The sequence below is a fragment of the Passer montanus genome, unplaced genomic scaffold (assembly GCF_014805655.1).
Source record: "Passer montanus isolate IOZ18808 unplaced genomic scaffold, ASM1480565v1 scaffold45, whole genome shotgun sequence".
In the NCBI taxonomy this organism is placed as follows: domain Eukaryota; kingdom Metazoa; phylum Chordata; class Aves; order Passeriformes; family Passeridae; genus Passer; species Passer montanus.
In genome coordinates this window covers 894,530-919,628 of record NW_024369373.1, presented here as the reverse complement: position 1 = coordinate 919,628, position 25,099 = coordinate 894,530, and the positions used below count along the sequence as shown (strand labels likewise).

General features: G+C 45.2%; 2 protein-coding genes across 4 annotated transcripts in view; both read left to right on the top strand.

The window, feature by feature from the left end:
- The window catches only part of USP10 (ubiquitin specific peptidase 10), a 46,195-nt gene extending 38,147 nt beyond the window's left edge, over nucleotides 1-8,048 (top strand). Inside the window, exons 10-14 of the mRNA XM_039721222.1 lie at nucleotides 218-398; nucleotides 2,827-2,992; nucleotides 4,700-4,844; nucleotides 5,908-5,973; nucleotides 6,940-8,048. Of these exons, the coding sequence (XP_039577156.1) occupies nucleotides 218-398; nucleotides 2,827-2,992; nucleotides 4,700-4,844; nucleotides 5,908-5,973; nucleotides 6,940-7,127 (746 nt within the window). The 3' untranslated portion in view covers nucleotides 7,128-8,048. The remainder of the gene's footprint in view (nucleotides 1-217; nucleotides 399-2,826; nucleotides 2,993-4,699; nucleotides 4,845-5,907; nucleotides 5,974-6,939) is intronic.
- Nucleotides 8,049-12,546: 4,498 nt separating this feature from the next.
- CRISPLD2 (cysteine rich secretory protein LCCL domain containing 2) overlaps nucleotides 12,547-25,099 on the top strand; it is a 30,852-nt gene continuing 18,299 nt past the window's right edge. The window contains exons 1-4 of one of the 3 annotated variants that reach the window (XM_039721387.1): nucleotides 12,547-12,971; nucleotides 13,778-13,824; nucleotides 17,686-17,999; nucleotides 23,219-23,337. In XM_039721387.1, coding sequence (XP_039577321.1) covers nucleotides 17,757-17,999; nucleotides 23,219-23,337 — 362 coding nt within the window. In that variant the 5' untranslated portion in view covers nucleotides 12,547-12,971; nucleotides 13,778-13,824; nucleotides 17,686-17,756. Of the gene's footprint in view, nucleotides 12,972-13,176; nucleotides 13,825-17,414; nucleotides 17,557-17,685; nucleotides 18,000-23,218; nucleotides 23,338-25,099 lie in introns of those variants that run through there. The other 2 variants (XM_039721386.1, XM_039721388.1) reach the window with 2 other exon arrangements.

The window sequence follows — 25,099 nt, the reverse complement described above, 5'->3', positions numbered from 1 at the left end:
GTTAATACATGGATGTGTCATGCAGGGAGCTAACCTGGAATATTCTTGTTCTTTTTTAAATTTAAAAAAAAAAATTATTAATTAAAAAAAATGATGCATGAAAATCCTGAAAAAAATTATTTGTATTGGGGTTTTTGTCATTTCTGTTGGGTTTTTTGCCTTTCAAATCCTTTGTCTGGCTGGATGTTTTACATGTTTTTTCCTTGGTCCCTTGAAGAAGTGTCGGTGTCCAACGGCCCCGAGGCTCAGAGTGTTCCCAAGGAGGAGGAGCAGGAGGAGCAGGGGGAAGGCAGCGAGGATGAGTGGGAGCAGGTGGGACCCCGCAACAAATCCTCAGTCACTCGCCAGGCTGACTTTGTCCAGACTCCAATCACTGATATTTTTGGTGGTCACATAAGGTACAGTACTTTTTCCTACAATCTTGACTTGTAGTGGATGAATCTTTTTAAAAGTCTTAAATGAACTCACTGTTCTGAGATCCCAAGCTCTGAATTGCACGTGCAAAAGGAGTTTGGAATATTTATGCTTTGAATATTGTCTTAGGAATTCCAGGGCATTTTTAGAGCTGCCTAATTTTTATGACCTCTGAGGAGTCTTATCTCATGTTATAAATAAGGATACTGAGAGAGAATGAGATTCACAGAGTTGAATCTTGATAGAAAAACAGTGAACTAAAACATAAAACTGTGAATTTTAGCTTATTCAGACCCTTCATGCTTCCCAGAGAAAGCTGTGTCTAATAGTAAAGAAATGTTAAAGGCAAAAGAAGTCTGGAAAAATGTAAATTGCTGCAAGATGTTACTGGAATGAAAAGAATGTGGCATATCACTTCTGTGCAGGTCTGATACCAGACAAAGGCAGAAAGGAGAATCTGAATATTTTTTTGAAAGGAAGCCTCCTGACTTGTTTGGAGAGATGTATAATTTAAAATGAAAGCAAAGTAAACACTTGCTAAAAACATACAGCAAAACAAAACTGCTAGACTCGAAGAATTATTTTTAAATTGGAGACAGACACTTAATTGCTGGTGTTTGACTCTCTGTGTTGCCAGATATTGAGTCTAGAAGTGTGAATAATGTGGGCTAGTGCCTTCTGCCTTGGAAATGCTCTAAAATTATTTATTCTTCTGGGTTTTGAGCCAGACAGCTGGTAAATAAAATGATATTTTCCATAGAATTTGGCAGACAGATGTTTGTAGGTATTGATGGAGTCCTGCATCAATGGTTCACATACCCAAGGTGCTGTAATACCCCAGGTATTTACCAGAATTTGCCACTATTGTTTAGATATCTACATTATTCCATCAGTTTTTATGTTAAAAATATTGAGATGATGCAGTTTTCTGTAGAAGTCCACAAAAAATTATATAAAGCACTGGTAACACTGGAAATAGGGAAAACCTTTCACAGAGCAGCAGATCCACAGGATCCAATCCAACATCTGGCACCACATCCACTTTATTTATCCTTCACACCAGGGCACAACTCACCACAGAAACAGCGTCCCCTGGGATGCTGGAAAACTTCATCCTCAGGGGTGGAGATAGGAAGGACTGAATATAAAACTGCCAGTAGAATTCCACTAAATGAAAGCTCCAGAAACTGGAAAAATCCAATGGGAAAAGCAGTGAGGAAAAGATGATTTAAATTGGCATCTTTGGGCTGGGGAAACTTCAGGCTTGGGAGTTTTTAGGCTGTCCTTGAGAGGGTTGAGTCTATTAAATGTCTATTTAGGCTTAATTACTTAAAAACCCCAGCCTATAAAGCCTTTCTAAGCAACATGAAGCTTAAGTGGGAAAGTGCAAAGTTTTCCTGGGAATTCTTGCAGTGCTTGAGTGATTTTTCATTGAAAATGATGCATTTTCCCATGTCCATCTGAGATTTGTAATTATTCTAATTAGGGGAATGGTTACAGAGAAATCATAGCCCAGTGAAGGCTTTGCTGTCAAATCAATTTCTGCATATCTTGTGAAGAAAATATCCTGAAGAGGTGTTACAATATAATTTCTGGTTTTTCAGACAAAGGTGCTGCAAAGGTTCATGCATTCTCTCCCTCTAAAGGATTTATATTTGCCAGTATTAAGCTGCACTGGCTTTGTGTTGGTACTTCAGGGCTTTGCCTGAGTAAAAAGAGCTCTTTTATTATCCTGAACATTAAAATTAACCTGAATATTAACATTTCCTACCTGACCTGGAAATATTCCAGCATGGCCAAATGGGTCAGAGCTGTGTTAATTATAATTCTGCTTTCAATATGTAACAACGTAATAATTTATATACATGGACAAAGTCTGGATACAGAAAATAATGGAAAGAAAATGAATGGCCAGTCCTCAGTGGAGCATAGTTTATATTTTCTATGGCAAGATTTAAGCAAACATTGAAAATCACTATAAAATTGGTCTTAGAGAAGTGACGGAAAAAATGGTGTATTTTTATTGGAGAATCTGGAATCAGCTGTGTTTTTTACAGTAGAACACAAATAAACACTGGCACTTTGCACTTGTGAAGAGCTGATGGAAAACTAAACTAACAAAAAGAGCCAGGAGGTGAATTTTTTTAAAATGCTTATCAGAATTTTCTTTAAACTTTGGATCCAATAACTTTGCATAAATAATTCAGTTACAATCCCATTGAAAATACTCTTAGATGGAAATCATTTAAATTGGGGTAAGTTGTTAAAACTTCATGTTTAACCTTTATATTTGTATGTGTTGCCTTAAATTAAATATAAATTGAGTTACTTAAGTAACTCATTCTTCCTTGAAGGTTCTGTCTGGTTCAAAACCACTCTTTATTTCATTTTGATTTCTTTTTTTCTCCACAGATCTGTTGTTTACCAGCAGAGTTCCAAGGAGTCTGCCACGCTGCAGCTTTTCTTCACCCTGCAGCTGGACATCCAGTCGGACAAGATCCGCACCGTGCAGGATGCCTTGGAAAGCTTGGTGGCAAGGGAGTCTGTGCAGGGCTACACCACAAAAACCAAGCAAGAGGTGTGTTCTGCTCACACCTTCTTCACAGCCAGCTGCTAAACTTTGTATTTAAAAGGGTTTTCATGGAGCTCTGGCTTTACAGAGTTGTTGGAGCACGCTTTAACGAAAGGGGTACAAATCTTTTCAGAGTGTCCTGGAGCAGTGAGATGTCAGCTCTAAAACCAAGCCAGGCCTGTAAATAGTTGGAGTTTGATTAATGTAATCATTTGTTTGGGATATTAAGGGAGAATATACTATTCCCCATATTAATATTATAGTATATATATTACAATATATAGTATATATATATTATAATATATATAATATATTACTATATATATATTATATGTATATATATATAGTAATATTATCATTACTGCATATATACACATATATATACATATATACACATATATATATATATATATAATATTATCATTACTATTAATAATGTAAATATTAATAGGCTGACCTGTGGTAAAGATACATAATGTTATGTTCAATATCATAATTTACCAATTCCTGGGGATTGCCAGATCCTGTTAGTAAAGGAGCAGTTCTTCAGAGTACATACTTCATATTTTACTTGTAATGCATTGTAGTAATAACTGCAGTAGAAAAGTACTTACAATGAGGAAAAGCATGCCTTTGGTTTGGCAGTTTGAGAACTTGTGATGGAGGATAATAATTAAATTTCCCTCACCGAGGCCTTGCCTTTTATCCTGTGGTGGGCACTAAAGGCATCTCTGGTGTGCAGGATTATCACCTGGGCACTGTTGGTAACTCTGGAATTGTAGATGTTCCTCTGACATTTATGTCTGTAAGCTTTCAAAATCCTCCAAGTGAGAACAGGATAAGATAAAGAAAGGTTTATTTCCCTTGGAAGCTAAAAATGAATAGCAGAAATTTGTTTACCTTGAATATTGAGAGCATATATTTCTCCAGTTGTTTGCCATGTGAAGAAAACATCTGCAAACTGATTATGATTTACCTCAAAGATCTTGTTTTGCTTGCCATTCTTTTTTTTTTGTTGTTGTTTCTTACTGAAAATAGTTTAAAGTTTTTGACTGACAGCCCAGTGCTAGGTTGGAAGAAATGAGTTAGGTGCTTCATGATATTTCAGAATTTGATTTGGATGGAAATACAGGCACCCACAGTGTCTTCCAAATCTTTTTTCAAAAGAAATCCAAATTGAAATAGTTGTTTTTTTGTATTAAAATTGTAGTGAAATCAAGCCATGTATTGCAAAATAATATGCTCATGGTTACCAGTAAAGAGATTTTTCTCGATTAAAAAATGGCGAAAAAGCTTAAGCAGTTATTTTGAGAAATATTTCATTTCTAGGAAGGCAAAACATTTTTGTTCTACGATTCTGAGCTCGGCTTCTGGTTTCCAGGCAGAAATTTTGTGGATTGTTTGGTTATAATTATATAAAAATCATTTTATATTTATGTATCAATTTATCATTACATAAAAATCAAAACATTTAGTAAAGAAAACTTTGGTCATAACTCACATGTTCGACTTCTCCTTTGAAATACTGAGTTCTCCTTTGAAATAATGTTAGGATTGAAGATCCAGTGGGCTTTAAGTCACAAACGAGCGTTTCTAATAAATTAATACTGCAATAATAAAAAATCTGGAGGGTTTGCTGCTAGTGTATTTGAAATTAAATACTTAAATTTAAAATTATTATTAATTTTAATACTTAAAATTAAATGCTCTCAGGTGGAGATCAGTAGAAGACTCACCTTAGAAAAGCTGCCCCCTGTTCTCGTTTTACACCTCAAACGCTTTGTGTATGAGAAGACTGGAGGATGCCAGAAGCTGATCAAGAATATTGAGTACACTGTTGATCTGGAAATCAGCAAAGGTAAAAGATTTAGGAACACAATTCCCCTCTCCTCATGGGGAAGAGAATGTTGTATTTCCTACGAGTGTCTGTGGTTTAATTTTCTCCCACACAAGATTTTGTCCTCATCGTTGTATGAAAGTTTGGTCACTTGGGTGAATATTTTGTGGGGATTTTTTTAGGATGCAAGTTCTTAAAGTCTTTGGCACTTCCTAGGCAATGGATTGGCCAAATGAGGACTTCTTGTGGATTTCTAGAGTAAGGATATAGGCAGCTGAGGGCAAATATGGGAAGTGATCCCCTTGGATCTGTGTCCCTGTCTGTTCAAGACTGTTGCAAGTATTGGACATTTTTACCAGAAATTTAATTCAGAGGTGTCAGATTATTTAATTAATGAGTAGCAGGTGGAAGGAAACTGGTGTTTTATTGATAATGCAGCCTGAAGGTAGACAATCCATAGTGCAGAGGTTAAACAAGGATCCTTTATTTAACAAGTATCCTAGGAGATACTGACTTTAAATAGTGTGAGATTGGAAACTGTCCAGCATCTGAAGCTTGCCAAAAGAATGTCTTTTGTTTTGAGCTGATAAATGGACTATTAGCCAGCCAGTAACTCAAATAGGAATAAATAAAATCAGTGTATACTCATATCTCAACTGAGATCTGGCAGGCATTGCCCTTTTGTTTTACTTAATATTTTATTTTGCAATTTTCTTTTAGGAATGTAAGCATGACTTGGAATCTGAAATTGAGTCTGTCATTCATTGACAGATTCAAAATGATAATTGATGTTGTCATTCTGAAAGCAGGAATGAAAGGGGAAAATGTAATAGTCTGATCTTTTACTATTACTTTTTTTCCTCTCATTTTTGGTGGTATTTTTAAACCTTCCTTAAACCACAATGTTCAGCAAACCTGCAAATTCACTCCCTTGATTAACAGTTATTAGAACCATGACCATTCTTTAAAGGCTGCAGAAGAAATTTCAATTAAATGTCCCTTGTGATAGTGTTGATTTCTCTGAAAAATAATTGATCCTCTTGATATGGAATTTCTAATGTGTGGCTGTTTTTTCCTCCTCCAGAGCTACTATCTCCTGGTGTGAAAAGTAAAATTTCAAAAGGCCAAAGAACCTACCGGCTCTTTGCAGGTATTTTATCTGTGTGGTCCCTCTATTGCAAGTGCAGACTCTGCATATGGAATTACAGAAACACTGGGTTACATTAAGTGTTTTCTTTTAAATTGCCCTGAAGCAGCTTGTGGGTGTGAAATTCTTGTGTTTAGTGGGGTTTGTTTAGAATTGGGAGATTTGGTGAGCTGGAGAAGCACTGATTTGGACATGGGCTGGGAGTGCCAGGCCAAGGGGAATGACTTTGCAGTGCCAGAGGGCAGGGTTAGGTGGGATATTGGAAGAAATCCTTCCCTGTGAGCATGGGGAGCTGCCTGCCATAAGGATGGCGTGGGACACAGGGACCTAAAGCACCTCATTGGTTTTACAGCCAAATCCCAGGGCACTGTCCCAGTTTCCTTCACTTTTTGTAGATCTAAACATGAATTGAGCCATACAAAGCCAAGATGTTCATCCCACCCCTGCCTCTGGATGTCATCCCATTGGGATTGACGTGGGCCTTGACTGCAGGCAGCTGGAAAATCCCATTTTCCATTTCCCCATGGGCAAACCAGTCCCTGTCACCATCAGAAATACCACCAGGGGGATATCTGGGATGAAGATTTGTCTCCTAGGACACATGGAGACTTGGGGAGACCCTGGCATAGATTCCCAGAGAAGCTGAAAGTGTCCAAGGCCAGATTGGACAGAGCTTGGACAACGTGGGGCAGTGCCAGGTGTCCTGTGGCAGGGGGTGGGATGGGATGAGCTTTAAGATCCTTTACAATCCCAGACCATTCCATGATTCTGTGTCTGTCCCACCTATGGATGTGTGCAGATTGAGCTGTACAGATTAGAGAGCTCTGTGCTTTGAGCTGGGGGTGTCCCAAGGCAGCACATGATCCGCACATCCCAAACCCAGCGAAACCCTTAAACCCCGAGTCCTCCCAGCCCAGCAGCACCGTGGCTGCCCTCTCCATGTCCCACTGACCCCGCGTGTCCCCACAGTTGTGTACCACCACGGCAACAGCGCGACGGGCGGGCACTACACGACGGACGTGTTCCAGATCGGGCTGAACGGGTGGCTGCGCATCGACGACCAGGCCGTCAGGGTCATCCACCACTCGCAGGTGGTGAAGGCGGCCCTGGAGCGCACAGCCTACCTCCTGTACTACCGCCAGGTGGACCTGCTGTGACCCCCGCCCCGCCCCGTAGAACGCCAACATCACTAACTTTTGTTCCTGTAAATGCTCTTCTGAGTGAATCTTTTTTTTTTGTTTTGTTTTGGTTTTTTTTTTCATGTTTTTTTTCTCCCCCTTTTTATTAATTTTTTTTTTGTCCCCTTGCAACTGTGGGATGGAGTGATAAAGGAAGCTGTCGTTTGTGCACAACATAGTTTGTGTTGAGTTTTGACTTTGCAGAATGAAGTCGCTCGGTTGGAAGCCTCGTGAATCACAAAAAAAAAAAAAAAATTAAAATGAAATAAAGTTCATCCGAGTTAATGCTGAATCCTAAGATAATAAAAAAGGGGATTTGCGTTTAATTCCCACTTTCTAATTGCGTAGTAGAAGAAAACCCTGCACCAGCAACAGAACTTGTAGATTTCTGTGAAAATGTTTTATCTTTACTTCAGTAAAAAAAGAAAAAAAATTAAAAAAAAAAATAAAAAGCTCTCTCTGCTTCCCCAATAGTTTTTTGATAAGTGGTAAAATATGAGCCGATGTGTATGAGATGGAAATGGTCCTTTGTGCTTCAAAACATGTACAAACTGCAGAGTTGCTGGTTCCTGATAGGAAGACACATTTTAATAATTGTGCGATGAGAAACTGCTTAAGTACACATTGCAGATCAAATATTTGGAGTTAAGATGTTAGTCTATATAGATGGGTGATTGTAACTTTATTGCTATTAAGAAATTTCAAACTGCATTTATGCTTCTGTGTACATGAAATTAAGAAAATGGGCAAAATAATTAAGATTGATATTTCTTTAAGTCTGCTTTGTTTAATTTTGCTGTCTGCTCTCCTATAATGTTGAGTTCCTAATTGTACACAGTTTAGTGATACCTAGAAGTATAAAGTTGTCGCCCATCAATAAAAGTCACAAAGTTGGTTTAAGGTGTGTGTGTGTGTGGGTTTTGTTTTTCCTCAGGTGTGAATCCTGCCCTTGGAAACTCCAGAGGTTTCTGTGTAGCACTTCTCACGGTGTAGGGAGCCTTCCCTAAATCACATGGAGATGGTTTTTCTTTGCTTTTACAACTTTCTGAAACTTCAGAAGTGTTCCTGTTTTGCATTCGAGTGGAACTGAACATGGGAGGGGAGAGGTGAAGGGATGTGGTGGTCCCAGGGCTGAGCACTGAGCAGCCAGGAGAGGGGATGGAATTCCTTCTGTGCCCTAGAAACTCCTGCACTGTTGTTTCTGCAGCAGATGATGTTTTGTTTGTCTTTTTTTCAGCCAGCTGACATTGCCCTGGAGAACTTCTGGTAAAAATATTTCCTTGATCAGCTTCCTGTTGCTTTCTCTAAAATCTCCTATAGATTATTTAATTCTTTGCTGATAGTGGTTTATTATATTTATTTAGTCATGGGATGGTGGAAGCTCCCTGGCTTGTTCTGACTCTCCTGCCCAGAGCTCCTGCTGTAGGAGGGAGCATCCCAACCCCGAGGCTCTTTGGGCTGGTCCTGCTCTGCTGAATTAGTGTAATGATGCTCTGGCATTGTTTTGGGATGTCCAAATGTATTGGTATGGTTTTGCTGCTTATGCTTGATTAGGATTTTCTGATTTACAGATGGTGATTGCTTGTGATTTTGGTGTCATTCCACCAATTCCAAAACAATTTTCTGTGCAAAGCTCACTTGCATTGTGGCTGTTTGCAGGGAGAACCTCAGCTCCTGGGGCTGAGCCTGCTGGAGGATTGGTGCTCCCATCCCTGTGATGGGAATTGCCCCAGAGCCCCACTGGTGAGAACTTGAAATCTTGGGGGATTGAGAGGTTGTTCCAAAAAAGAAAGAAACCAGGTTCTGAAATTACTGTTCTGTGCTGTTATTATTCACATTCTGTTTCTGGAACCTGGTTAAAGTGGTCTTCTGTTCAGCAGAAATTCTGCTTTTAATTCTGTACCTGTGTTGGGTGTTTATTTAGCTCTGTCTCCAGTGCATTGTGAAAAAGTGCATTTCTGATAGTGTAGGTTAACCTGAATAGTCCAGAGAAAACTGCAGGTGATCACTAATTAATGTATTACTTAATAAAGGTTACAGATGTTACCATTTTAAGAAATGGTAATGAGTCATTCCCAGTTTAAAAATCAAGTGTTGAAATTCTCTCAGTATGACTTGAAATTGTCTCAGTATCATTTAAAAGTGAATTTTGCATTTTTTACTGAGGATATTACAGATGTATTTGTCACTAAAGTCCTTTTGCAGTGTATTAAGAGGGAAATAAAAGTATGTGGCAACAATGATGTGGACACACAGCCACAATTTTTATTTTGTGTATTAGCTCCTCCCATTGTTGCAAAACAAGAGCTTGCAGCTTTTGATCATTTGCTCTGGGTGTGATTATGTAAAACAAAAACCCCAACACCCTTGATGATACACCATAAATCCGGTGGTTGTTTACTGAAGTTTAAACCAGATTTTGAGAAATGTTTGGGGTTTTTCCTTAATGCACAAAAAGACCTGAAATTTCCAAAATGACAAACTGGATGTGCAGCTCCAAAGGGGAAAAACTTGTGCCATGAGCCAGATGTGCAGGGGAGAGGCTGGATGGGCTGGGGGAGGAGGGTTATTAAAACCACTGTTTGGGGCTGGGGAAGGTGTTGTAAGTAGGAAAATGCTGTTTTCCACAATATCCTCTGGAGATGATGTTCCTCAGGGCTGGGCTGGGCCAGGTCTGCTGCCAGCATGGATCCTGAGCTGTCAGCAGAGGGTTTATTTCTGTAAATGTGCTCTGAATCTGCTGCTTTTCACTAGGAATGAAGAGGGAGCCTTGGATGTGTAGGGGATGTTCCAAACATCCTGGAGATTTGTGCAGCTAAGAGGGGTTAATTTCAGGCTGTCTTAATGACCCAGAGGATTTTCTGGCAATCATTTATGTTGGTAAATAATGAGATGTGGTGGCTGCAGAGCTTGTGATAGCAGTTCACCTTCTGCTCTGGGGTGAAATCTCCAAAGGTGGGTGCTGGGTGAAGGGTCCTGAACTGTTCCAGTCTGCAGATGTTGAACCTGTGGGAACAAGGTGAGTGGTTTTCCTGGAATCCCAGACTGATTTGGGTTGGAAGGGACCTTGAAACTCATCTTGTCCCAGCCCCTGCCATGGGCAGGGACACCTTCCACTAGGCCAGTTTGCTCCAAGCCCTGTCCAAACTTGCCTTAACCCCCTCCAGGGATGGGGCAGCCACAGGCTCTGGGCAGCCTGTGCCTCAGCACCTTCATAGAGAAGGATTTTGTAGGTTTCAGTTCATATTTGACTTATACTTGGTGCAGTCAGTGGTGCCCCCTAAATTTTCTGAAATTGCAGTAGCTCGTGTTCTTATTTCATTGTTTTACATCAGCTTCTCACTGATTAAACAGGACAGATTTATGGGGAGTTGTTTTCTTGCTTATCATCAGCTGCTGAAGCATTTGGGGGAATGTCCTTGAGTATGAGAAGCTGCAGATGGACCTGGGTGGTCAGTCCAGGCTACCCCAAAACAGGAGAGCAGCAAGAAAGAACAAACGGGGGCTCACAGTGCCAAGTAATAATTGTGTTTGGGAATAACTCCATCCATGCCTGGATTTCCCTCCTGTGATCTGGATCCCCATGCTGTTCATTCATCTGCTGGAGGAGCTTCTGGATTGCAGCATGGTCAGGAGAGAGGCATCTCCACCCTGCTGGGGTGGTGGATGTGGCAGAGATTCCTTGGCTCCCTCAGGTAAGCACAGCCCAGGCAGGAGGGGGATGTGAGCAGGCAGCAAACGGGGGGTGATTCCCCCAAACCTGAGCCTGGCTGTGCTCTCAGTGCTGGTGATCACAGACAGACCCCTGCGATCCCTGCTGCCACTGCCTTCACCCTGTCCATCCCTGTGCTCTGGAGCAGCACCAAACCAGGGATCCCCTGCAGCTCTGTGCCTCTCACCCTGCCCTGCTTTGGGGCCGTTCCTGCCGGGCTGTGTTTGAGTGGGAAATAAAGGGGCATTAATTCCAGTGGAGATCAAGACTTGCTGTCTGCCTGGTCAATTAGGAGGGCATAGGGAAATGTGTGTCTCTTCCCATTCATTAGCTATTCCATTAAAACCTCTCTGCTAATATATACTTACATATGCAGCCTGCTTTATGTGGCTTTTACCACATATGAAATGGAGACGTTATAATCAAGGCAGTAATAACGAGCAATGATTAAAAGTAACTTCTGATTGTTTTGGCTTTGGTGAAACATATGACCCCAAGCTGCTGACTCAAGACAAAATGAGGTGGGTAAAAATTCTTGTTCCAGGCTGTGCTCATCCCTGAGCACAACCAGGCCCTGTGTATGTCTTGTACAGTGAAACCATCCTGGTGTATATTAAAAAAAATAAATTAAAAAATCAAATCTTTGTAAAGCAGCCAGGTTGATGGAGCAATCAGACAACCCAAACCATCCTACAGGGATAATTTCCCATAGGGATATTTGTGGAGATTACAAAATACCAAATTCCTCTGAGGTCTGGAAATTATTTGTAGATCGGTATGTGAGATTTAAAATGAGTTAATTCAGCTTTATGGTAATTGGAGTGAGCAGCACCTTCTGAGGGCTGTGAGTCAGGGCTGGGGAGCTGCGTGGTTTCGGGGTGGCAGCCTGTGTGGGGGCACCAGGGTTCACTGTGTTGGGGTGAAATTCACTGTGTTTTGGGGAAATTAGGATCTAGGGGGGCTGCAGCATCTTTCAGCTAATTAAATAAGCCTAGAGCAAACTCATTTATCCAGAGGGAATCATAAGAGCAAGGGGGAATTAAAAGGAAAAAAATACAGTGATTTTACAGTAAAGCAGTGCAGAACCTTCTGTCAGCTCAGTTCTGGGTGGTCTTTGAGTTGCCTGTGTTGGTGTCAGAGTCTGAGCTTTTTTTGGGAGCAAACTGCACTGAACGGCTCCTGGCAGGGCAGAAGTGCCAGGTCCAACTGCTGGACCACGTGTTGTTGGTTCCCATGCACAGCTTGTTTGGAAGTAAATAGAAACTCTTTGTAAATACAGCTGGGAGAGTGTGGGCAGTGGGAAGAGCAGCCAGAGGGGCTGGTGTGGCTGCACCAGGTTGGGGGACTGGGACTGGCTGGTGAGGACTGGCTGCCCATCTCAGCTTGAAACGGGCTGCAGGATACAACCCCAGTGATGACAATCTGTTCCTTCTTGAAAAATCATCAGGAAAATGGTGTCAGAGGTGGAATCAGCCTCGATGCTGACTTCAGAGGGTTCTTTCTTTGCTCAGAGCTCTCCCAGCTGCCAATATTTGCTCCTCTGCTCCTGCTCTGTTGAACGAGTTTGATAAATGTCCCTCTGCTTTCTGAGCGCTGCTGGCTTTAAACAAACCTCTGGGAATATCTTGTAAACTCCCTCCTAGTAAACAGTAAATAAAAGTGGTTGGTGTTTTGCCTGAAGGAAGAAATAAATATTGACTGCTTAGAAGAATGGAAGGACTTTTTTTTCCCCACCCCGAGAACTTTGGAAAGAGGACAAGGCAGTGCCTTTGGAAAAAATCAGAGCTGCTTTTCTTGGATGTGCCAGCTCCCAGGAGATGGGTGCTCCCCTGGCTCCAGGCTGGGTGTGGCGGTGCCCCTCCTCAGGGGACATCCCGGGGGATGTGCTGCCCGTGGTGCGGGATGCGGATCCCACGGGAATCCCGGGGATGCTGGTGCCGTGACACACTCGCGTTGTTACTCACGATAGTGGTTTGGGTTTTTCCTGTTTGTTTACTTCGAGAAAAAAGGAAGGAACTTTTAGCTTGTCTTTTGCTCAATCGTTTCCTTTGACAGTGAGTAAAACCACGGAGCTGGATGCCAGAGCTGGAGCTGCTGGGACATCGGCAGAGGTGAGTGCTGCCTGCGTGTTTCACCGACTTTTTGTGTTCCCTATTCCCTGTGGCTCCTGCACCGGAGGAATGCCAGCGCTGGGAGAGCTTTGGCAGCAAACCAGAGTGCGATTAATCTCCTGTTCCCAGCAAAAATCCGGCTCTGGAAAAAAAAAAAAAAAAAAAAAAAAAAAAAAAAAAAAAAAAAAAGGGGGATGCCGTGGGGTTTATTGGAGGGGCTGGAGCTGGGTGGGATTTCCCTGTGAGGAGCGGGGCTGGCTGAGCCGGCAGCCGGGGACAGACAGCTGGCTTCAGTCCCTTACAGGGAAAATTCCTCTCTGGAATTCCCCGTCCCCTGTCACCGGAGCCCTCCCCGCGGCGTCGCGGTCCCCCCTGTGCGGGGAGGATTCCCGTGCCCTGGAATTCCTGGCTGCGAGTCCCAGGGACAGCGCAGCGAGCATTTTATAGGATCCCTCCTCCTCCTCCTCCCTCCCGCCTTAGGGAGGATGGTCCCGCTCCTCTGAGCCCCAGTGACCGCCCGTGAGCTGCTGCCATCCCGGCCAACACCCCTCTCTCTGCTCGTGGCTTTCCCCCCTTCTCCCCTCCCTCTCCTCGTTCTTGCTCCACGCCCGTTGTCACAGGGGATGGTCCCGGCTTCTCCCCTCTGCCTGGAGAGCATAAATACCACTGGGGAGCTCTGGGAGACTGCACTTGGTCCGAGTTGCTGAGCCCTTGCACATCTTGCACCTCCTGAGGCTCATTCCATCCTTTCCCCGCTCCTCCTCGTTTAAATATTTCAGATATATTAATTTATTTCCCACAAGTAGGCTTGGAGGAGCTGCAATTACCTGGAGACTTGGAAGTTCTCAGCAAGGTAAGTGTAAAGTTCGGTCCTGGCTGCTGAAATTTTGATTTTGGGGGTGGTGGGAGTGCAAGAAATGTCCTGTAAGAAGGCACAGTTTTAGTAACTTCTCCAAAAAGTTGCCTGGATGGTATAAAATAACACAATACTGTCTGAGCTTCCCTCATGTGTGCCCTGCAGAATTTAATGCAAGATTAACAAGCATTAATCTGGAATGAATGGGAGGAGATTGCAAGTACAGGAGTGGATTTCTATGCAAATAGAAAATATCCAAGGGATGCTGTTGCAGTCCCCAGAGCTGGTACCTGTGGGCACATTTGTGTGCTCCAGGCTGCCTGTGTTTGTGCAGCTCTGCTCTCAAGTCCCGTAGGAAAGGAATTTCAGCATCACCACGTGTGGTGTCTGTTACCAGTGGGTTCTCCATGTGGTTTTACTTACAAACTCACCCACTTGGGTTTTGTAGGAGTGGACTGAAATTGAAGATCCTGATCTTTTAACCCATGGCCTTGAAGATGCTGAATCTGTGGTATATCCAGTGCAATGTGTCACTGTTGTCCTGTGTCTAGGAACTTGTCATCCTCCTTGCCTTTGGAATCCAACCCAATCCTGCAAAGCTTGGGGTGTGTGCATCCCAGGGAAAGAGATGACCTGGGGTTTAGTGCATCATCTTGTGGCTTTATCCCTGGATTTCTTTGCACAGGTTAAAGGTGATCCCAGGCTAAAAGCTGATCCCAGGCTAACTCATCCTAGATCCCAGGCTAGCTGAGGTTACAAGCTGATCCCAGGCTGACTCCCCTCTCTTCACTGTTTTAAATGCCCTCCTGACATCCTGAGCTAACTTTGCATTTTCCTTCCTTGTCAGTTCGTGCCATGTGTAACTCCACAGGCCCTGGGATGTTTTAGCTGCAAATGTCACCCACAACCCAGGAGAAGGAGCCCCCTCAGGTGCTTCACCAGGGAGGCAGTCAAAGCTCAGTGTCCCTAAGGAAAAAAGGTGACATGGGGACATGAATGCAGGATCAGCCTGCATGTGGCTTTAGCAGTGTCTCTGCCAGGCTTCAGATGTGACCAGCTCTCCTGCTTTCCGTGCAAGGCAGACACCATCCATTAGCTGGGGAAATAGCTTTCTAAAAATAATCTTTTCCTAAGTCCAGTGCTGCACTTTAACTCCCTCAGACCCCAGAAGCAGGCCTCCCATTTCTCCCCACTTTGGAGAGGCTTCCCAGCATATTCAGGAGTCCTTTTCTGCTGACTCAGTCGTTTCTGATGGCTCCCAGATGTTCACCTGGCACCAGTGTCAAGGGCCTGATGTGTTTGAAGGGAGGCTGTGCTCCTCTTGAACCCTTGAAATCAACAGCAGAGGCTTCCTCAGGTGACTGTCAGCTGATAATTTTCTGTGAATAATGTCAAGCCCCAGCTCAAAGGCACTGTGATTCCAGCCTCCCTGGGTGAGGCATTGCCCAGCCCTGCAGGGCACTGGGGCAGCCTGGGCTGGAGCACACATGTCCCAGTGCTTCTTTGCACCTGGGCATGAGGATATGAGAGGCAGATGGATGGGCATCTGAAATCTGTGACAGCTTTCTGAAACGTGAGCATCTTTCAGCTGCTTTCAACTCATCTGGCCAGGGAACTCTCTGCTCCCTGTCCCCCTCTGATCCCTTTATCCTTCCTTGGGATGCTCAGCGCTCCTCACCTCAAGCCAAAGCAGAAGAAGGGACTTGCACACCCCGAGTGAAATAGAAGATTAAGCCAAAGTGACCTAACTCTAAAGAGGTGCTGCTATCCTTTTGCTGGCAAGTGGGACCCAGGGAAGCACATCCCGAGGAATAAAGCACCATCTGTTGGGAGGTTTTGGCCGCCTCGCTGAGCCAGACGCGCCGACCTCGCTGCGGAGCCGTGAGCGGGGCAGCTCCTCTGGCTCTCAGATGCTACAGCTGATTTTTTCAATCTGCCCTTTCTGAAAGTTCAGTGTTTGCCTTAGATGGGTGGTGGATTTGGGCTCCTGTTTAGCCAAGGGCAGGCGGCCAAACGAGGGGTGCAACGGCTGCTCCTGCAGGGAGAGCGGCCGGGGCTAAATGGCCACATTGTGAATGGCATTGCAGCTATTTTTAACCTCTCAGGGAAGTGCCTCAAAGTAGGAATTGTTCCTTGAATTTGGGTCAGACAGTCTACAAAAGCAACTGCTCCTGCTCCCCTACCCCTCTGTAGCCGGGTTAGAAAGTCGGGCTCCTGCCTGGGGGGAAGCGAATGCCGCAAGCGGGGCTGAGAGGAGGATGAGGTTAAAGGAGTGTTTGTCCCCGTGCCACCGAACGTCCTGCCCTCCAGGTGTGCCTGCAGCTGGGGACAAGGCCCGTGTGTTCGCCTTGCTCTGCGGAGCAGGAAATGATGAGAAGCTGTTACCTAAACGGAGCAAATTACATCCTGCATTGTTGTACCCAGGCTAAGGCTTAATGCACTGCCTGGAGAGAGGCTGAGGGCAGCTGGTTTTCATCTGCCTCAACGTTCAGTCCAAGAAAGAAGCCTCAAGCAGGGACTGTGTCTTTTGTTTCAGGGATTCTCAGTGTTCTCAGTGTTTTTTTGGGGTGCCTGCCTGTGCAAAGCACCTCATCCTTGCCGCTGTTCTCCTCAGATGCTGTTCTGGTGGGTTGGGGGAACAGAGGTTTGGGGTTTTGTGCTCAAATGTAGCTTTTAGCTAGGAGTCAGATGGCTGTTCCCTGCTCTGGTGGGCTTCCAACTCCTCTGGTCTCAGTGTCCAAATCCTGTGTCATTGGATGAAATTTCTCGAATAATTCCTGCTAATCTGGGGGTTGTTTCCTGCTGCTGCAGAGGAATGCTTCCAACAGTGCTGTCAAAAACAGATCCTCACCTCATGTTGGAGACAAGGATGAGGAAGCTTTCTCCCAAAAATTAGCCCTAAGAAGGGGGATCCTGTGCTTGCTCTGTCTGCATAGATGCTTCTTGCCCCGGATGGATTGATCCTGCTCCAGGGGCTCTTGGATCCCACTGGAGAGCAGCGAGTGCTGCACAGCCTCCTGTGAAAAGCTGCTGATCCAAATAAAACCAGCCAAGACGCTCAAGGACCGCTGGGTGGATAGATTGGAGCACGGGGAAAAAGGGTGGGAAGTGCTTGGGAATGACAGGTGGAGCAGAAGCACTACGGAGCAAGGCACAGGGATTAAACGAAGCTGCCCTAAAACCAAAGACCACTCTGTCGGTGCTGACGGCATCCGAGCGCCTGGGAACACCTAATCTGCCCGGGGGAGGGCGGCTGCTGCTGCTGCTCCATAACTCAGATCCCTGGCTCCGCTCCCGCCCGCCGGGAAGCGTCAGCGGGAGCCGCGGTGCGTCAGTGGCAGCGGGGACGCGGCTGCCCGGCCCCGCCGCGACATTTCCCGACAACAGCCGCCCTCACCCGGCCCGCCAGCTGCTCTGCTGCAGCCTCGGAGCAGCTCCTGCTGCTGCCTCACCTCCTCATCCGCCTGGCTGGGGGTTTTAGTTTCCCTTTTGTCCGGAAAATAGCGAATTTTGGCTTTGCCAGCTGCTACTTTTGGGGGGTAGATCCAAGTGTCCCCCTGCCTGAGAAGGGATGGAGCTGCTGGGCATTGCGGGATGCCAGGAGTGCAGAAGGCATCCTCCTGCATGCCTGGGAAGGGTTCACTCCCAGATCAGCATCAGAGGAATTCCCAGGTGTAATAACCTGAGTCCCCACCTCTTGTGGGGCTGTTTGGGTCTTCCTGCCTTGGGGTGAGCAATAATTTTAAGCACCACTCTTTTCCAAGCTCAGACCTGGGCTGTGTGACCTCATTTGGGGGACAAATGCACTGAGAGCTCCTGTGGTACTGCTCTGACTGCCTGTTTCTCCCCAAATTCCAGATCTGCATTGAGCCACGGGAGTCCCTGCACCAAGATCCACCATCACCTTCATCTCTGCTTCTGCTGGCACCATGACTCCTGCCCTGCCTTGGATCATTCCTCTTGGATGCGTGCTGCTGCTGACAAAGGCAGCCGAGTGCTTTATCCTGCCCAACTCGAGCCACCTGGAGAGCATCCTGAGTAAATACCAGGATGGGGAAGCTCACTCCAGGTCCAAGAGAGCCATTTTATTCTCAGACAGACAGGAGATACTGATGCTCCACAATAAACTGAGAGGTCAGGTGTACCCAGTGGCCTCTAACATGGAGTACATGGTGAGTCTAGAGCCTGATACATCACTTTATTTCTACTTTTTCTTTTTTTTTTTCCCCTAACTGTATTTAAATTTTCCTTGTGGTGTGAGAGGTGTGGCGAATTTCCTCTGAAGTAAGTTTTTCTCAAGAGGTTTCCTGAAGCCTTTCATTCCAGAGTGAAGGATACTTTAGATCAGTGGCCTGTTTTGGTTGGAAGGGGCTGCTGATGGGTCATCCAGTCCATCTCTGCATAGTTTCAGAAGTGGTTCCATTATTCATAAAGGAGCATCTGGCCCAGCCCTGGATGCATCTCCGCTGATGGCAATTCCCCAGCCTGCCTCAGCAGGTTCTTCCATTACCTTCAAGTCATAAAAGCAGCAATTTTCCCCCAGTGTTTAACCCCTGCTCTCCCTGTGAAAGCTTTCAAGCTGTTGTGGGGACACTACAGTCTGCTCAGGGTGGTTTTTGGGTTGCCAACCCAGTGCTGGAGGTTCACCTGCTCTCAGTCACACACTGATCACCTGAGCTTAGCAACGTGAGCCAAACCTCCACAATGCTCCTGGGAATCTGCACAGGACCACAGGGAAACAGGGCCTGAGGAATGTGGCTCCCACTGGAAATAGCTGGAAAGGCTTTGGGAGTTCCTAGGTGGATGGGTCAGTGCTGTTGGGTTTTGTAGTTCAGGAAACCAAAATAAAAGTTTGGTCAGTGCATTCTCCCACTTCAGAGGGAGAACTTAAAAGTTGGAGGAGTATGAAATATGCCTTTGCCATCAACAATTCACATGAATATTTTTTTCACCTGATGCCAGAGACCCTACTTTGAGCTATTTTTGCCATGCCATCAAAATATTACAGGGCCACAAAATGATGTAGGCAAATAATTACTTTTTGTGTGCCTTTTCCCAGTGTGCAAATATAGTTCTGATCAAAACTAGTCTGACTTCAACCTTGTGCCCCTGCTGACGGATCAAGTGATGGATGACTTGTTAAGACTGTGTTTAAAAGGGTAAAAGAAGAGTAAACTTAAATGTAATATAAAATTGTTTGCCAGCTGTGCTGAAGTGAGGGCTGCAAATGGAAAATCCTGCCTTTTGTGAGTGCAGGGAGAAGGGGAAGAGAAGGGAGGGCAGGGGATGGTGAGGAAGGACAGCTGTCCCTCAGTCCATCCACACCAGCTGGGTTTTGCCAGAACTCCTGTGCCTTTCTAAGAACTGGGGATTGCATCCCTTTCCCAGCAGCTCTCGCATTATCCTGCAGGGAAGCACTGCCAGAAGAGGCGACTTGATGGATTTCCAGAGGGTAAACACAAAGCTTGAGCAAGCCCAAGGTGTTTTGGTTGGCCGTGGGGCTGGCAGAGTGTCCACGGCCCGGCCGCTGTTTGCACTTCTGTGTTTGCCTTTGCTCTGGGAGCTTTTCTAGTGGTTTTTATGGGAGATCGAGGGCAAATGAAAGGGCCTTATGTGCTCTGAAGAAAGGAGCTGAGTATGAGATGGTGCTGCTTGGAAGGGCTATAATCAGCCTTTCATGTGCTCGTGTTTACCCAGTATGACTTGGAAATGCCATGTATATGCTGAATGGGAATTTCTCTTTAATCCTTTATCCTGCAGAGGACATTTCTCATTTGGACTGGTTTAAGAGGATGGTCTGTCTGTAGGACCATAGATAAACTCTCCTCTTTCCCTTTGGTGCTGGAGTGGAGTGTCACTGGAGGTGTGCTGGGATAATTTGTGGATGAGTGGGTATCAACCTCTGAACACTCCCTTGTGAAAATCCTCTCTCCCAGCTCCATATCTGATGTATTTAAGTGGTCTAAAAGGGAAATGGGACCTAATATATTCCAGGAAAGGGACATATTTAACTGCTACTGGATGACACTGTTGATGAGAAAGCAAGAGCACATATATGAGTCCTATAACTTATCTGGAGACCAAAAGAATTGTTATATACATATGGGATAAAGGCAAAGTGGGCTGAAAAATGAAGAAAGAAACGGTTTAGCTGCTGGGTCTGTGTAATTAATTGAAAGCTGGCACAGGTGTTCAGTGCTAATGGAAAATGAGTGAGCAGGGCACAACTTCCTGACAAAGCTGGGCCAGTTCAAAATTACCTTAAGCCCTCTACCAGCTCCATGATTGACACTCCAGAGTGCATTTGGACTGTTTAACAGAGGTGGATGGGTGCCAAGGCCAAAACAAACTCCTTGTTAACAGTCCCAGAGTAAAAAGGACATAACGGACTCAGAGGAAAAAGGACATAATAGATCCTGAGGCACGGTGACCTTTTAAGATGGCTTAGTCAGATGCTTTCAGCAGTGATGAAAGGCAGAAATCTTTCCTCTCGCGGCGGCCTCAGAGACAGCTGGATAAAGCAAAATTGTTCTCAGTGCAGATTGCTGGAAGGAAAATAGTTTGTTTTCATGTATAAGGTATGCATCCTTCCTCTCAGCTGTAGGGTGGTGCTTTCCCTGTCAGGATGGGATAGTGTTTCTGTGGGGGTTAGCAAAAAGCATCTCCAGACCTCTGCAAGGACATGTCAGTCCTGGAGTTTGATGCCACTTTTAGAAGGAAGCTGCCAGCATTGCAGAAAGTCTGGTCTGGGGAGGAAAATGAGCGAGTAACCTGATCACTGCAATTCAGGTGTCTGGCTTTGGGTTTGCAGGCTCCTCAGGCTGAGGGAGCAGACTCCTTGTGGGATGCATTATTAAATCTGGACCTACAAGCTGTGGTGTGGTGTGCGTATGCCATGCACATATTTTACTTATACACTGTCCATTCCACTTTGAAAGACCATTAGAAATTTTCAGAAGTAAAAAAAAAAGAGAGTCCATGTGCTAATCCATTTGGAATCACACACACCCAAAAAAATGTTCAGCCTCTGCTTCTGAAGAAAGCTGAGCACAGGATTGTTGCCCCTCTGGCTTCAGTCATCTTCCTAGATACTGCTTTGAATATTGGCATAAAGAATTCTTGCAAGTATAGCTGGGAAAGTCTGAAATCTTTTTTCCCCCTCATTTATTGCTCTGAAATAATTCCAGCCTCCTGACCGCATTCGCGTCTGAGAAGCACGAGGCAAATAACTGCTCTAATTTAGATGGGATGGCTTTGTAATCTGATGCCTGCAGAAACGAGCTTCTCTCCTCATGCAGCAAAAAGCTGTGCAGAGATGGAGCCCCTTTCCCAATTACCTGTTAAGTGTTTTTTGTCTGAGTTCATTTATTTTATCCTCAGGCGTCGAAGGGAGATACAAAGTGTAGGCTTGCATTAATTCCCATTTAATAGCCCATTGCTCAGGACGTCTCTGCATTAAATTAGGAGATTTGGAACATCTCCACCTCTGGGGCTGCAGGGAATAAAGCTGGGTAGGAAGTCTGAGGAGCTCGGAGTGCAGAACATCTTGGGAGAGTTTCTGTGGCTTTTGTGCTGGATGGGAGGGCAGCCGTGGCCGGTCGCTGCTGAGCCCACAAAGTGGGAAACCACAAAAAGCTGTGTCTGGGCACTGCTGCAAGAGGCTGCCTGAGCAGAGGGTTGGGGATGTGTGGTGGGTCTGATCCCATCACTTCCAAGGAGCTGGAGGGCTGAGAAGGAAAATGGTTTTGTTCCCTGTGTCAGAGCTGTGTCCACACGGGGCTTTGCAGGCTGAATTTGCTTGGACACTGCTCGGTCCAAAGCCAAGCTGGTGAGACTGGGACAGCCCTGGGATGCTGCTGGAATCTGGGTTGCTGAGAGTGCTTACTGATAAGCTGTTCTGGGAGGCTGGGCTGTGAGCTCAGTGAGATGAGGTCATGTTTGCCTCACTGAGATAGTGGAGACACATCAAGTTCCAGGAGATGCTGCATTTTCCTTTTGTCTTACCCAGGGATGCTCAGTCCTTCCCCATCCCAGCTATAACTGCCTGTGACTGTGTGCAGATATGCTCAGAATGAGCACTGGATGGTTTTTAAGTGTGTTTGAGAGCCTGGATGCCCTGCAGGCCTCCAGGCTCTGACAGGTCCTTTGAAATGTTTGAGATCAGAAGTTGCCTTTCTTCTGGAGAAGACAGGACTTGGAAAGAGCAGCTGGTTGTGATGGTAAATGTCCAAAGAGGACAGTCTCGTGCTGGCATGTGGATGGGCTGGATGCACATTACAAGACCTCTCTTCTCTTTGGTTTTATTTGTAGGAATGTGTGGTAATATTTTAATCCCAACGAATTATCCTCCAAGGGCTGTTCTGAATAGAGCAGCTGTCAGTAATTACACAATGAATTCAGGGCACTGGCTGCTGGGCCCAGCGAGTCTGGCCTTTAGAACAAATGCTCTCCTGGGCAGCAGAGCCAGCAGAGCTGCTTTCCTGTTTGCCTTTGTGTCATGCTGGAGCTCTCCTTTGGCTCACAGCCGTGTGATATTCGATGAGCGGTGATCTCACCCCAGCATCCTGCCCCCAGTGGGAACAGAAATGGGATTTGTCACTTCTAACGTGATGCCTGTTTCAGTGAGAGTGGAAAAAGCTTAAAAAACCCTGGGACATTGCCACCTCTGATGTATTTGACTGGATCCACTGGTGGGCTCTCATTTACTCTGGAAGGAGAAGGGGAGCTGAGGCTGAGAGCTCAGACCCACACCCCTTGACTGAGAGCTTGGATCAAAGATCTCCAGCTGTGTGGTGGTGGAGGCAGTGCAGCTCTCCACTGCTGGAGTTCCCTGGGTGGGAAAGCCTGGAGATACACCAACAGTAAGGACAATGGATGAAAAATCATGCTGAAAAGCACTGAGTGTATGTCAGAACTCCTGCAGGACTCAGAAATGTGTGTTGTGTTGGAGACCATGTGATGTCAGAAATGTGTGACATGTTGGATATTGTGGTATCTCAAAGCGTGAATTTTAACTTTTAATTTTTAAAAACATATTAGAAAACCAACTGCCAGGAATATCTTGTGGTTTAGGGTGGATGGTCTGGGTGTGTTCTTGGGGTCTTCCCACGGGGGTTTGTGTGTTTTCTGATGAACTGAGTGAAGCATTTCCTCAGATGCATGGCATCAGCTGGGTGAAATCATAGACCCTTCAGTGCCCTGGACTTTCATGGCAGGGGAACATGTTGAGAAATGTGATTTTAGCACAGAAATATGGTGGCTTCAGGCCAGACATGGGTGGTGTGATCTGTACCATAGTCTTTCTCCACCAACTGCTGTTGGTTTAATCTCCTGATTTAGTGAGTTTGAGATGCAAAACTGAGCTGTTCTCTTCTCTCCCCACACCCTGCAGACCTGGGATGAGGAGCTGGAGCGGTCAGCACACGCCTGGGCTCAGCAGTGCATCTGGGACCACGGGCCCAGCGACCTCATCAGGTCAATTGGGCAGAACCTGGCAGTCCACTGGGGCAGGTAAGGCTTGGGGTGCTACAGGGTCATTAAAAAGGGTGATTTATGGGTCCTCCTTTAGAGAGAGACAGCTGGAAAGATTTGCTCTGGCGCCTGGTGGAGCACTGGGGAGATGGGAGAAAAGCTGGGGTCGTTAATTGTGATGGCTGCAGTGGGGTGGGTGTCATGGTAATGCCTGCAGACATCTCCCACTGAGACTTCCCAGGAAATCAGCACTGATTTGGGCTCCTCCATCCTTCTGGATCTGGGGGAAGCACCTCTGTAACACACTTAAAGTCACTCCTTCTCCTTGGGGAGAACAGGTACAGAAGCCTGAACCCTTAAATCTGCTGTTCCAAGGGGCTCTGGCATCATGCAGATGAAGGCTGAAATTTCTCAGGAGTAATGTCTGGATCCAGCTCAGAATTTGTCTGGATTCACTTCAGAATTTAATTATCTCTTGCTGTGTTTTCCATAAATATTTATCTGGTTCCTGATTTTTCTTTACTGAAAACACTTTGCAGGGTTTTTTTCAATTCCTGGGACAAGTTGTTAAACTAGAGTCATTAACCCATTTAGGAAAGCTGACATGAAGGCTTCCAAAGGGATTTTCCTCTTTATCTCAAGGTGAAATTTGTTTAGCCCTTGTTTTTAAGCTTGTTATAGGTTAAACCTGCTCTGCACAGCAAACATTTTGTACTTGCTCAGGAGCCCTGAGCACTTTTCCCCCATTTCCTGGGTGGAAGTCTAGTTATCTTTGTTGTAAATCAGGTAGAGCTTGGTGGAAAGCAAAGGAAATTTGCTGGTGTGAAATTAGCTGGATGTAAAAATTGGGCCCATTTTAATGTTTGGCAAGTAGAATGGTTAATTAATTGGAAACAAAGTCAAAAGATTGTGCTGTTCTTGGCTGTCCTACAAGTGCTCAGGATGGCCATGGGTTCCTGATGGAGGAAGATCCAATCTTGCTCCCTTTGAGGTCCCTGAGAGGAAAGAAAAATCAGATTTATCTCAGCTTTTTTCAGGAACGGGCCATAACTTGATTGCCTCCATTTCCTCCCCTGTAAAATAGGATTCGGAAAGTATTTGCTTCATGACATCATGAGATGGATGTTTTTAAAAATACTTCTAATGAGTGATTTTTAATGAAAAGTTGGCTGAAAGGATACGCTCCAGTTGGTAATGATATCATTTGGATTTCTGGCAGCTTGCTTGGTGTGAGCTGTTGAAAGCAATCAAAAAGCAGAGGGTTTGGTACAGTTTGCAGATCGCTGTGTGTAAAGTGTGTATGAGTTTCTACAGGTAGTTTTGGCACATTTGTGCCCCCCAAACAGCATCAGCACTGCCTCAGACTGTGATATCTGAGGCAGAGATTACACACAGGGTATAAGAGGCTTGGTGCAGGGGAAAATTGCTGCCAAATAAAGGGTAGGATAGGAATGCAGTGCACCAGCTACTCCACACCAGCTCCTGGTGGGATGTGGGTGAGGAAAAGCCCACTCACTTTCAAAGGTCTTACAGTATTGGCTGTGAGTTAACTTCCAGATTTAGCAAATTGCCCCCTGGTAAAATGGGTACATGATGGCTTTTGGTTTGAGATGTTTGGCAAAGCCTAACTTGTGTTTACTTTCAAAACACAACTTTCCGCCAAACTAGAAGTTATTTTGTAGTTGAGTGGAAAAGTGAGAGGGCATTTCAGGTCAGCAGCACTTGAGGATCATGTCAAACCTATAAATAATACAAAGTCAGGTCAGGCTGTGAATCTGAGGGAAAAAATCATAGAAACACA